This window comes from Mandrillus leucophaeus, unplaced genomic scaffold (assembly GCF_000951045.1).
Source record: "Mandrillus leucophaeus isolate KB7577 unplaced genomic scaffold, Mleu.le_1.0 Scaffold334, whole genome shotgun sequence".
In the NCBI taxonomy this organism is placed as follows: domain Eukaryota; kingdom Metazoa; phylum Chordata; class Mammalia; order Primates; family Cercopithecidae; genus Mandrillus; species Mandrillus leucophaeus.
The window spans coordinates 3,149,095-3,164,133 of NW_012103521.1; the positions used below are offsets into that span (position 1 = coordinate 3,149,095).

At 36.6% G+C, this 15,039-nt stretch overlaps 1 protein-coding gene across 2 annotated transcripts in view; it reads right to left on the bottom strand.

Annotated features, from left to right (window-relative positions):
- Window positions 1-15,039, bottom strand: part of METTL25 (methyltransferase like 25) — a 113,829-nt gene that overhangs the window by 72,774 nt on the left and 26,016 nt on the right. For both annotated transcript variants that reach the window (XM_011988662.1, XM_011988663.1), the window contains exon 3: window positions 11,922-12,028. In XM_011988662.1, the coding sequence (XP_011844052.1) occupies window positions 11,922-12,028 (107 nt within the window). The remainder of the gene's footprint in view (window positions 1-11,921; window positions 12,029-15,039) is intronic.

Consider the following 15,039-nt stretch of genomic DNA (forward strand, 5'->3'; position numbering starts at 1 on the left):
ATAAAGCATGAGAAAAATTGTGACATTTGGATAGGCAAACATTTATTACGTAGGACATAAAAATCAGGAATAACAGAAGAATTTTAAAAATGGACTTTATTAATATGAAAACTTCTATTCAAAAAGATAAAAATGAAAAGAAATACTTGCAAAAACTTCATCTGAGAAAGGACATATCTAGAATAAAGAACTCTTACAACTCAGTAAGAAGACAAGCAACCCAGTTAGAAAACAGGCAAAATATTCAAATGTACACTTCACAAAACAAGATATACACATTGCCAATGTGAAAAGATGACTAACATCACTAGAGAAATACAAACAACCACCACAGTGAGATACACGCAGATGTAAAATGGTATGGCCACTTTCAAAAATATTGAGTTTACCATAAAGTTAAATATACACTTTACATATGACCCATCCATCTCACTCCGATTTATCCAAGAGAAATGAAAACATGTCCACACAAAGGCTTATATGTGAATATTCAAAGAAGTCTTACTCACAGAAGGAAAAAAACAGAAACAACTCAAATGTCCATCAACTGGTAAATAAAAAAAAAATAGCATATCTGGACTATAGCATATGGCATACTACTCAGCAATAAAATGGAACAAGGCATTAATACACAAAAAGATATCAATAGCTCTCAAATGCTATTTGCTGAGTGGAAGAACTGAAATGAAAAGTCTACATACTATGATTCCATTTGTACAATGTTCTAGAAAAGTCAAGATTAAAAGTAGATCAGTGATTCTGAGAATGAAAGAGAAAATATCCTACAAAAGCACACAATAAAAGTTTTTAGAAGGATAGGAATATTCTTAATTATGCTAGTGGTTACATTAACTGTTACAATTACCAAAATTTATCAAAGCTAGAGTTGGTGAATATCTAAATTACAAATTCAATAAAACAAAAATAAAGAATAAAAAGTTACAAACATTATTATTGCCATGCCATTTCATAAAATAAATGGAGAATTATAGAAATACTACCATAACAAATCATTACCTACTCTTATACATATCTTTAATTCCTAAAGTCAATGAAATCCTGACATAAGTACGAGTCACTTAAGGAAACATTCCTATACTTACAGTAATGCATATCCTTAATTAAATCCTCAAAATGTTTCAAGGTCTTACAATGAGACCAGTTCATAGGAAAAATTCTAGTAAATAATGTCTCATAAATACAAAATAAACTTAGTAATAATTCCCTATACTTCCATTTTATGTTATTATTTTAGGATAGGTATTGCAGGGAAACACAGAAGAATTATATACAGTCATGCATCACTTAATGATGGGAATATGTTCTGAGAAATATATTAAAAAATTCTGTTGTTGTGCAAACATCTTTGAGTGTACTTATGCAAACCTACATGGTACAGCCTACTATACAACTAGCCTAAAAACCTGTATAGCATATTACTGTACTGAATACATAACAAAATAAGTACTTGTGTATCTAAGCATATAAAAGGTACAATAAAAATACAATATTATATGTTATGGCACTACCATCTTATATGTGGTCTGTTGTTGACTGAAATGTCCTTATGCAGCACACAGCATATTACTGTACTGAATATATAACAAAATAAGTACTTGTGTATCTAAGCATATAAAAGGTACAATAAAAATACAGTGTTATATGTTATGGTACTACCATCTTATATGTGGTCTGTTGTTGACTGAAATGTCCTTATGCAGCATACAACTGTAAATTCTTGACTTTGAGAAACTACAGTCTAACTGCAGATACCATATCATACTCTTGCAAGGGCTATATAGTAGGAACTCTATTATTTAATTAGTTTTGTCTTCAAACTATCTGATCAGAATAGGAAAATCCCCGCCATCCTCATCTCCTGCCCCTTCCCCACAACAGACTTCCCTGCTAGATTATATGCCATACATCATAGGTTTGAAGACAGAGTAGTCTCTAGTCCAGTATCTGGTGGGAGGGATCTTCTGAATCTCCCAACATTGTTTAGGAGACTTTCCCATAGAAACATTGTTACAGGTAGTGGTTAAACCTTGTAATAACATTGGTATGGTACTATACTTTAGATAGAAAAGATACATTTTGGTGACAGACCTAGAGATCTAACTACCATTCCAACTAATGACTCTCAAATTTGTAACTCTAGTTTGGAATTCTTCCATTAACTGATACTCATATATCTAACAGCAAACCTAACATTTTCATTTCAATAGATGTTTAATAAGCAACTAAAATTTAATATGCTTGAAACTGAGCTTTTGATATTCTTTTTAAACCTGCCCCTTCTAAAATTTTCTCCATCACAGTAAGTGATATTTACATACCTCCAGGTAGAGAACAGGACTCCTTCTGTCTCTCATAAGCTACATCTGAACTGTGAGCAAATTCATGATCTCATCACTTACCAGAGCTACTTCATACCAACTCCATCCTGAGTCTGATTAACTGCAATGGCTTTCTCAGTGATCTCTCTGCTCTCACCTTTCCCCTATCACTGCATTTTCAACAGAGAAAAACAAAGTCCAATCATATCACTACTCTTAGCAAATCCCTCGTTGCTTCTTTGGCTTTATCTCATACTCTTAACTCCTATGGTTGCTGAGTCTTTTTGCTTCAACTCTGGAAGCTCCTGCTTGGATAGGAGCTAATTTTGCAAAGTAACCAGCTTGAATGTCCACAAAGACTTTGGTAAAGAAAAGAGGCAAATATAGCGGAAATATGTGTTTCGTAATACAACTCAACAGAGTAGAAAGAATGATTCAGTGGCTACAATGGCTTCCAATCTCATTCAGGATAAAAAACCCAAATTATCACAATGACTTCCAAGACACTTCAACTTAATGTCCTGTCCTCTTCCACCACAACCTCAGCTCCTACTACTTTCTGCTTGTTCAATCCGACTTCCTGGATGTTTCAGAAACAAAGTAGGCATGTTCAGGGCCACTGAACCTGTTGTTCCCTCTCTAAGAAAAGTTTTTCCTCTAGATCATCTAATAGATAGCTTACCTCCTGAAGAATTTAACTCTATTACCGTCACAATAAGATCTTGCTTGTCCTTCCCCTCTGTATCAAAAACTTTATCCCTAGATAAGCTCCTCCCTTTTGTTTTACGTTTTCTTCTTTAAAATGTATCAACATACATATTAAAATACACTTATAACCATTTTATTGTCAGTCTCTCCTAATTAGAACATAAGTGCCACCAGGGCAAAAGTATTTCTTGTTTGTTTTGTTCACTGATGCACCCTCAGTATAGAAAATAATGCCTGGAACATGGTTAAGAGCTAAGAAATATTTGCTAAATGAATGAATGCATGCAAGTATGAATGAGTGAACATGTTTTAGAAATAAAAATTAAGCAGCTTTGGTAATGTGAATGGAAGAGACAAAGGTGTTCAGCATGTAGACAGCAATATGGTTGAGATAAAAATGATATTTTTTCTTGTTTAATTTTCTGTGGTCACCAATAAGGTTATGTATTTCAGAATCTGGGTTTCTACTTACCTCATGAAATTTGTATTTACTAAATCTACATTTTAAAAATAATAATAGTTGGGGACTTCAACACTTCTGTTCAGTATTTTTGGACAGATCATCCAGGCAGAAAGTCAGCAAAGAAACAGCAGATATAATCTGCATTATGGGCCAAATGGATGTAACAGACATTTGCAGAACATTTTACTCAACAGCTGCATGCTCTTCTTCTCAGCACATAGACCATTCCCAAAGATAGACCATATGTTAGGACACAAAATAGGTCTCAAAAATTGAAATTATATCAAATATCAATAACAACAGAAACTCTGAAGAGTATAAAAACACATGGAAATGAAACAACATGCCCCTGAATGACCGATGTGTCAATGAAGAAGTTACAATACAAATTTTTAAATGTATTGAAACTAATAAAAATGGAAACACAACATACCAAAACCCATGAGATACAGCAAAAGTACTAATAAGAGAGAAGTTGACAGCATTAAATGCATGTAAAGTAGAAAATGTTCAAATAAACAACCTAACAATATATCTTAAAAAAAAACTAGAAAAGCAAGAGCAAACCAAACCTAAAATTAATAGAGGAATAGAAATAAAGAAACCCACATCTAGCATCGTACTGATTAGAGAAAAAGTGAAAGCCTTTCCACCAAGATCTGGAACAGGACAAGAACGCCCACATTCACCATTTCTAATCAACATAGTATGGGAGGTCCTAGCCAGTGCAATTAGGCAAGAGAAATATATAAAGGGCATCCAAATTTGAAAGGAAAAAGTCAAATGATCTTTGTTTTCAGATGATATTATCTTATACCTAGAAAAACTGAAAGACTCCTTCAAAAAACTATTAGAACTGATAAAGAAATTCAGTAAAGTTGTAGGAGACAAAAATCAATAACAAAAACTAGTAGAATTTCTATATGACAACAGAGAACAATTTGAGATGGAAAACAGGAAAGTAATCTCATTTACAATATCTACAAAATAATATCCCTAGGAATAAATGCCACCAAAGAAGTTAAAGATCTCAACAGTGAAAATTACAAAACACTGACGAAATAAATTGATGAGGACACTACAAAATGGAAAGATATTTCATATTCATAGATTAGAAGAATCAATATTGTTAAAATGTGCATACTACCCAAAGAAATCTAGAGATTCAATGCAATTCCTATTATAACATCAATGACATTCTGCGCAGAAATAGAAAAAAAAAAAGTCCTAAAATTTATGTGGAACCACAAGAGACCCAGAACAGCCAAAGCAATCTTGAGCAAAAAGAACAAAGCTGGAGGCATCACACTACTTAACTTCTAATTATATTACAAAGCTATACTAACCAAAACAGTATGACACTGGCATAAAAACACATACATAGACCAATAAAACATTAGAGAACCCAGAATTAAATCCATGCATTTACAGCCAACTCATTTCAACAAAGGTGCTAAGAAGATATACTAGGGCAAGCACAGTCTCTTTAATAAATGGTAAAACTGGATATCCATAAGCAGAAGAATGAAACTAGACCCCTATCTTTCACCATATACAAAAATCAAATCAAAATGGATTAAAGACTTAAATCTAAGACCTGAATCCATGAAACTACTAGAAGAAAACACTGGGGAAACACTTTAGGACATCGGTCTAGGCAAAGATTTCTTGAGTAGGACCTCAAAAGCACAGGCAACCACAGCAAAAATGGGCAATGGACACAAATGGGATCACATCAAGCTGAGAACCTTCTGCACAGCAAAGTAAATAATCAGAGTGAAGAGATATACACACACTGGGAGAAGACATGTGCAAACTACCCACTCGACAAGGGATCAAAAACCAGAGTACATAAGGGACACAAACAACTCAATGGAATAAAAGCAAAATCTGTTTTAAAAATGGCCAAAAGATCTGAATAGACATTTTTCAAATGAAGACATACAAATGGCCAATCGGTATATGAAAAAATGTTCAACATCACTAAGCATCAGAGAAATGCAAATAAAAACTATAAGGAGATACCATCTCATCCCAGTTACAATGGCTATTATCAAAAAGCGTTAAGATAGGTGTTGGCAAGAATGTAGAGAAAGGATAACTCATATACTGTTGGTGGGAATGTAAATTAGTACAGTCATTATGGAAAACAGTATAGAGGTTCTTCAAAAAACTAAAAATAGAACTACCATATGATCTAGCAATTCCACTACTGGGTATATATCCAAAAAAAAAAAAAAAAAAAAAAGGGAAATCAGTATATTGAAGAGATAACTGCATGCACATGTTTACTGTAGCCCTATTCATAATGGCCAAAATATGGAAACAACCTATGTGCCCATCAATGAATTTATGGATAAAGAAAATGTGGTATATATGCATGATGAAATGTTATATATGTTTTATTTGGGAGGTTAAAGGAACACTGGCAATAAAGTAGAAGAGAAAATAAACAAAAGCAGCCCAATAAAATATGTGCTATTAAGCAAGACACCACATTAAGCCAACCTGGGTTTAATACTACTCAGAAATTCTGAGACTGAAGTGTAGAATACATACCATCCCCCTCAGAATCATCCCACCTGAAATGCTGCATCAATTACCGCTTCAGAGCTGCTCACTGGGAGGAATTAATTCCCAGAACTTGTATGCAGGCAGTGCTTGCTTCACAGTTACAGAAAACACACAGGGAAGAAATGCAGACACTGCCAGGTAGAAATCAATCTGGCATACCATGAAACAAAAGGCCTGAAAGTACTTAGATTAGGCACCCTACAGCATCTGCTATGTCCATAAACCCAACATCCATCTTAATACCTAGAATATTAATATTTCTACTGCATATAACTATGTTTTCCTTCCATATTCTGTCTCCCTGCTTCTCCAACCAGAGGCAACAATTATCAAATTATTGTTTATAATTTTCTTAATAGTTTTTTGCATATAATTTTTGTATTAAACATACCATTGCTTCACTTAATAACTACTTAAAAATGGTACCATAAAATGTGTAATCTTCTGTAACTTGCTTTTTCCTATTCAATTTTATGTTTCTAATATTCATCCATATATGTACTGCAGTAGTTTAAGCTTTACTGATGTATTATGTTCCAATATGTAAATATACCAGTTTATCCAATCTGCTGTGGATAAGCATTTGGTTTATTACTAGTTTTCTGCTTTTAGGAACATTCCTATACGATATATAACTCCTGATGCTTGTGTAGAAAGTTTTTCTAGGCGGAGGTATATACCTAAAGTCGAACTGATGAGTCATAGGGTATATGATTGTTCAAGTTTACAAAATAGTGTCAAACTGTTTTTGAAAGTGGTTATGCCAATATACACTCTAGCCTAGAGTGTAAGAATGCCCTCGGCAGTTGGACGGTTCAGAGATGGCTGAATAGGAACAGCTCCAGTATACAGCTCCCAGCATGAGCAATGCAGAAGACGGGAGATTTCCGCATTTCCAACTGAGGTACCAGGTCATAGGGACTGGTTGGATAGTGGGTGCAGCCCAGGAACTGTGAGCTGAAGCAGGGCGGGGCATTGCCTCACCCTGGAAGCGCAAGGGGTCAGGGAATTCCCTTTCCTAGCCAAGGTAAGCCATGACAAAGGTACCTGTAAAACTGGGACACTCCCACCCTAATACTGCGCTTTTCCAACAATCTTAGCAAACTGCACAACAGAAGATTATATTCTGCGCCTGGTTCAGCAGGTCCCATGCCCACGGAGCCTTGCTCACTGCTAGCACAGCAGTCCCAGATCCAACTGCAAGGCAGCAGCCAGGCTGGAGAAGGGGCATCCGCCATTGCTGAGGCTTGACTAGGTAAACAAAGTCGGGGGGAAGCTCCAACTGGGTGGAGCTCTCCATAGCCCAATGAGGCCTGCCTGCCTCTGTAGACTCCACCTCTGGAGGCAGGGCATAGCTGAAAACAGGCAACAGAAACTTCTGCAGACTTAAATGTCCCAGTCTAACAGCTTTGAAGAGAGCAGTGGTTCTCCCAGTACGGAGTTTGAGATCTGTCTGAGAAGGGATAGATTGCCTCCTCAGGTGGGTCCCTGACCCCTGAATAGCCTAACTGGGAGACACCTCCCATTAGGGGCCGACTGACATCTCATACAGCCAGGTGGCCCTCTGACACGAAGCTTCCAGAGGAAGGATCAGGCAGCAACATTTCCTGTTCTGCAAAAATCCCCAACAAAATACTGGCAAACAGATTCCAACAGCACATCAAAAAGTTTATCCACCATGATCAAGTTGGTTTCATCCCTGGGATGCAAGGCTGCTTCCACATACTCAAATCAATAAACACAATACATTACATAAACAGAACCAAAGACAAAAGCCACATGATTATCTCAATAGATGCAGAAAAGGCCTTCAACAAAATTCAACAGCCCTTCATGCTAAAAACTCTCAATAAACTAGGTATTGATGGGACATATCTCAAAATAATAAGAGCTATTTATGACAAACCCACAGCCAATATCATACTGAATGGGTAAAAACTGGAAGCATTCCCTTTGAAAACTGGCACAACACAGGGATGCCCTCTCTCACCACTCCTATTCAACATAGTGTTGGAAGTTCTGGCCAGGGCAACCAGGCAGGAGAAAGAAATAAAGGGTATTCAGTTAGGAAAAGAGGAATTCAAATTGTCCCTGTTTGCAGATGACATGATTGTATATTTAGAAAACCCCATCGTCTCAGCTCAAAATCTCCTTAAGCTGATAAGGAACTTCAGCAAAGTCTCAGGATACAAAATCAATGTGCAAAATTCACAAGCATTCCTATACATCAATAACAGACAAACCCAGAGCCAAATAATGAGTGAACTCCCATTCACAATTGCTTCAAAGAGAATAAAATACCTAGGAATCCAACTGACAAGGGATGTGAAGGACCTCTTCAAGGAGAACTACAAACCACTGCTCAATGAAAAAAAAAAGGACACAAACAAATGGAAGAACATACCATGCTCATGGATAGGAAGAATCAATATAATGAAAATGGCCATACTGCCCAAGGTAAATTATAGATTCAATGCCATCCCTATCAAGCTACCAATGACTTTCTTTACAGAATTGGAAAAAAACTACTTTAAAGTTCATATGGAGCCAAAAAAGGACCCACGTTGTCAAGACAATCCTAAGCCAAAACAACAAAGCTGGAGGAATCATGCTACATGACTTCAAACTATATTACAAGGCTACAATAACCAAAACAGCATGGTACTGGTACCAAAACAGAGATACTGACCAATGGAACAGAACAGAGCCCTCAGAAATACCATACATCTACAACCATCTGATCTTTGACAAATCCGACAAAAACAAGAAATGGGGAACGGATTCCCTATTTAATAAATGGTGCTGGGAAAACTGGCTAGCCATATGTAGAAAGCTGAAACTGCATCCTTTCCTTACACCTTATACAAAAATTAATTCACAATGGATTAAAGACTTGAATGTTAGACCTAATACCATAAAAATCCTAGAAGAAAACCTAGGCAATACCATTTAGGACATAGGCACGGGCAAGGACTTCATCACTAAAACACCAAAAGCAATGGCAACAAAAGCCAAAATAGACAAATGGGATCTAATTAAACTAAAGAGCACAGCACAGGAAACTACCTGTGTTTCCTGCACAGCAAAGGAAACTACCATCAGAGTGAACAGGCAACCTACAGAATGGGAGAAAAGTTTTGCAATCTACCCATCTGACAAAGGGCTAATATCCAGAATCTACAAAGAGCTTAAACAAATTGACAAGAAAAATCAAACAACCCCATCAAAAACTGGGCAAAGGATGTGAACAGACACTTCTCAAAAGAAGACATTTATACATCCAATAGACACATGAAAAAATGCTCATCATCACTCGCCATCAGAGAAAGGCAAATCAAAACCACAATGAGATACCATCTCATACCAGTTAGAATGGCGATCATTAAAAAGTCAGGAAACAACAAGTACTGGAGAGGATGTGGAGAAATAGGAACACTTACAATGTTAGTGGGAGTGTAAGCTAGTTCAACCATTGTGGAAGACAGTGTGGCGATTCCTCAAGGATCTAGAACTAGAAATACCATTTGACCCAGTCATCCCATTACTGGGTATATACCCAAAGGATTATAAATCATGCTACTATAAAGACACATGCACACATATGTTTACTGCGGCACTATTCACAATAGCAAATACTTGGAACCAACCCAAATGTCCATCAATGATAGAATGGATTAAAAAATTGTGGCACATATATACCACGGAATACTATGCAGCCATAAAAAAGGATGAGATCATGTCCTTAGTAGGGACATGGATAAAGCTGGAAACCATCATTCTGAGCAAAGTACCGCAAGGACAGAAAACCAAACACCACATGTTCTCACTTATGGGTGGGAATTGAACAATAAGAACACTTGGACATAGGGTGAACATCACACACCAAGGCCTGTCATGGGATGGGGGAGCGGGGAGGGATAGCATTAGGAGAAATAGCTAATGTAAATGGCAAGTTAATGGGTGCAGCACACCAACATGGCACATGTATACGTATGTAACACACCTGCATGTTGTGCACATGTACCCTAGAATTTAAAGTATAAAAAAGAAAAAAAAAAAGAATGCCCTTTGCAAAAAGACATGAGGAGATTTTCTGGGGTGATGGAAACATCATGTATCATGATTATAGAGGTTACATGAGTGTGTGTTTATATAGATACACACACTCATGTAACCTCTATAATCAAGATACATATATATATATGTATATACACACACCCACATACTAACAAAACATCATACTGTACAATTAACATGAGTTCATTTATATCTCAATAAAGTTAGGATTATGTACAAATTTTGCATATTGGCTAGAAAGTGATTAAGACTGAATTATATTTAAAGTGTAAATAAATCTTACACAGTGATACATCATTATATTTTTAAGAAAAAGAAAAATCTGTAAAGTCAACCCCATAGGAATCCTGACTAAAATCCCTTTCATATAGTACACATTATCTTTTGGCCACTTCCATATTTTCCTGCTTCTGGTTTGTATTTCCGAACTAAACGACTGGGTCTTTGCCTTGTATTCTATATAAAATCTGAGTCCAGTTCTTGTTGTTCTGCCTCATTCAGACCATATTTCCCCTCAAGACTGGACCTTTACTCCATTCTCCTACTCTGTAACTGGATTTGTATCATCCATGTACAGAACCTCCATCTGGCTTACCTGATTACCAGTTATCTGAATTTTCTGTCTTTAGGGCTCTGTCGTCTCCAGTGGACTTGCTGTTATTAACTGATGCCTTAAGCCTCAGCTTGTTATGCCCTTTTTAATTCTAACTAAATTATGGATTTGTTCCTCTAGAGATCATTCCCCTTATTACTGTTCTTAATAGATGTTGGCTGCCACCTGAAGGATATCTGGAAACAGTACTCGCTCCCCAAGATTCTGATATGGCACCATGGGGAAGGGCTTGCCTCTTCGACTCCAGCTGAGTATCATTGGTGAGCCTGTTACTACTACTGATAGATATTGCTCAGGTATGATAATCTGGAGAAAAAGTTAAAAACTAGTATTACCTTAGCTCTTACCCTATACCCCATCCTAGAGATTCATGTTGCCACAAGTGGCTCTGCACGCCTAAGCCAGACTTTCATAGTTTTATACTCATCCTCAAACTCTCAAGTTTTGGTGAATCCATGGAAAGGTTTTAATACCTAATAAAAATTACAGGAAGGAAAATCTCCATCACCACCACCGACCTTCTCTAGAGAACAGAAAAAACTTACTATTTTTATAAACCAGGAATAAGAAAAATACCTTAATATTTTTATAGGTCAATGTGTACAATCATTAATCTTATTTTAACATCTACTGTCCAACATCACTACATACCATAATAACGATTTTTCAAAACAGAAATGCACTGTGAATTAAACACTATGAAATAACCCAAGTTTTAAAAACATAACTACTTTGTGTCAATATAATGATGCAGGTATCCCAGACCACAGCTTGGTAACCCATATCCTGAAAATATCTAGCAGCAAACAACTTTGCAGGATGTCATCTTCATAATGCTGCCTCAGACCGGAGTGACAGTTTATCAAAGAGAATTAACCTTAACTTCTGTCCACTCTGAAAAGAATGAAATGTGTGGCAAAACATTAACAGTCATGTCTTGATTTTACTATAAATTTTCTATAATTACAATATACTAGGAAATAACAGTGCATGCTTAAAGAATCTGATATTTAAAGGATCTGATGTTTAAATGATGCTATTATTTAATAACATTTTAAAGGCTAGTTGACAGTAAAAATGTGAAATTTGAATAATATCAAAAAGTGGCAATAATTTAACACCTAAAAACATAGAGAAATATTCTTACCTGTTTTATTCCATAGTAGTCAGCAATACTGCTGATCAGCTCTGACATTGCCTGAACTTCATGAGATTTCTTCATATTCATAAACTCAACTGCCTTCTGAGTTTCACCTAATAAAAATAAAGTAAAATATTGCTATTAAAGAATCAACATTTAGTAGGAATTATCAGTTGATGTTCATATTTTTTGAAATTAAGTAGGAAAATAATATGGAGATTCTACTGTGGTTTCTGAATAGATCTCTACTAGCTTAGCCACTATAAATAAAATTTAAATTAATAAATGCAAAAATCCATAGAACATTAAAACTATTCCTTAACAATTAACTACAATGGAAAAGACTGGTAAAGTGGACTACGAAAGAAATTTTTCATCAAAAGACAACATTATGAGGTAAAAAGGCAAGCCCCAAATGAAAGAAGATAATTCCAACACATATATCTACAGAGAATTTGTATCTAAGAATAAAATAAAACAAACTCCTACAAATCAATATGAAAAGAATCACCCAATAGAAAAGTGGGCAAAAAAACTTAAACAGTCATTTCATTACTTGTGCTGTCTAATATAGTAGCTGCTAACCACATGTGATTATTGCAATTTATACTGAAATCAAATATAATTGAAAAATTAAGATTCTGTGCTGCACTAGCCAAAGGTGAAGTTCTCAACAGCCACATGTGGCTAGTTTCCACTGTACTGAGCAGTAAAAGCACAGGACATTCCCATCACTTCAGAACTATAGGACTGTACGAATATACACTGTCTGCTACACATTATAAAGTACATTAAAATGGTCAAAGAGAATATGACAAGGTAGTCAACATTGTCAGTCACGTGGGAGTTGGGTGGTGGGAAACTGAAATGTAGGGTTGGAACGGTTATTATGGTATGACAGTGTTCACATTTGGGAATGCCTTGGTATAGGCTTAACCTGGGATTACCACATTGGGATACTGGGTTTTAATGAGGTCTTTCCAGGTATAAGTGCTGGTTACTCATGGTACTGTAGATGGAAGGTAGCACCTTCTTGGTAACATTCTGAGGGCACTTTAGGACACGATCTCTATCAGAGAGGTCTGAATTCCACAATGTCATTCTGCTGGTAGATACTAACCTAGTAAAGAAATATGCTGACTACTCCAGGATGGGGAATATAGCCCCTCCACTCTCACCTATCACCAGCATGCATCTCTCTACATGGCTAAGTCAACTGTTTCTTGTACCAGACACAACAGAGTCCATCGAGACCTTGAATGGTGGTTTTGCTGTTTGTTCTTGCCTACAATATCTTTACTCACTTTGATGCCAACCTGTGGCCCTTCAACTTTATGAATTGGGGGAGGGGCCAAGGATGATACCCTTGATGCAGAGGTACACTCATTTATTGCCAGTCAGCAGCACCTGGGATAGGGTGTTCTCCTTAGAGTTTTCATTATCAGTCGACTAGAGCCCCCATAGTAATATTGCTGGTGAACCCATCTGCAGCTATAATGGTTCCTACCAAGAGCCATAATTCACCAAACAGCCCCTTTCTTTCTCCAGGGGGAACATTATGAAATGATTTTGCTTAAATTGGTGAGAGAGATTAAAAAATGAAAATAATAATAAAAGAATTGGACTCAAAGATAAAAGAGTCCTTTTACAATGGAGAACTCCAGTAGACCCACCTTTACCAAGTGAGTAAACTTAGTGTTACCAATAATGGGACAAAATTATATGTGCTTCCTAATTTGATAAGTACAAAAGGAATCACCTAGGCCGGGCGCGGTGGCTCAAGCCTGTAATCCCAGCACTTTGGGAGGCTGAGACGGGCGGATCACGAGGTCAGGAGATCGAGACCATCCTGGCGAACACGGTGAAACTCCGTCTCTACTAAAAAATACAAAAAACTAGCCGGGCGAGGTGGCAGGTGCCTGTAGTCCCAGCTACTCGGGAGGCTGAGGCAGGAGAATGGCGTGAACCCGGGAGGCGGAGCTTGCAGTGAGCCGAGATCCGGCCACTGCACTCCAGCCTGGGCGACAGAGCCAGACTCCGTCTCAAAAAAAAAAGGAATCACCTAAGTAGTACTCCTATCAAAAATGTATAACCTGAATCTAATCATGGGGAAACAATAAAATAACTTGCCTATAGATATCAAAAGTATCAGGGTCAGGAAAAACAAATGCCAAGGTAAGAAACAATTTAAGATTGAAGAGACGAAACAGACGTAACAACTAAATGTCAGATATGAGCCTAGACTAATTCCTGTATGAAGAAAAAAAAATGGCTCTAAAAGATATTCTTGGAAAAAGTAAAGAAACTTGAATAGAGACTGCTTATTAGACAATATTACTGTATCAGCGTTAAACTCCTGAGTGTGCCAATAAACTATGGGATGTGTAGGAAAATGTCCTTGATATTTTGAGATACAGAGTGAAGCATTTGAGAGTAAAGTGCTACAATATCTACAACTTACGTTCAACAGATTCAGAAAAAGGAGTGTGCGTGTGAGTGTGTGTGTGTGTAGAAGAGAACTACAACAAATGTGGCAAAATGTGAACACATGGTGAATCTAGGTGAAAAGCATACAGGGACTATTGTACTATTCTTGTAACTTTTCTGTAGGTTTGGAGGTTTTCAAAATAAAAAGGTGGGGAAACAATGAGGATCAAATAAGAGATATGAAAGAGGTGTATGTAAGATAAAAGAATCTGAGAATTTTTTTTAACCACAGCCTTCTGATCTCTGCCTTTTAGTTGGCATGTAGAATCAATTACATTGAATATAATTATTGATAAAGCTAAGTTTTAATCTACTACATTACCATATTTTTTTTAATTTGTACCATCCCCACTTTCTGACACTCACGCTTCTCCCCACATCCCCAAATGTCCCCTTCCACTCTTCCCACCCTCTTCCCATAGAGAACATTAGCCTGTGGCAACAAAAATGATGTAGATTTTAGAAACTGTAGTAGCTCACTGTGATCTGTGTTTGAGGGGCAGGAACTATCTGAAGTAAAGGTTACAAGAATTAATGTAGAAAAAAATTGTGGAGATCTATAAGTTGCTCTGTTTAATACAGTACAAGGGAAAACCTACTCTTCTAAACAAAAGCTAATTTGTCAGGGCTTATATGT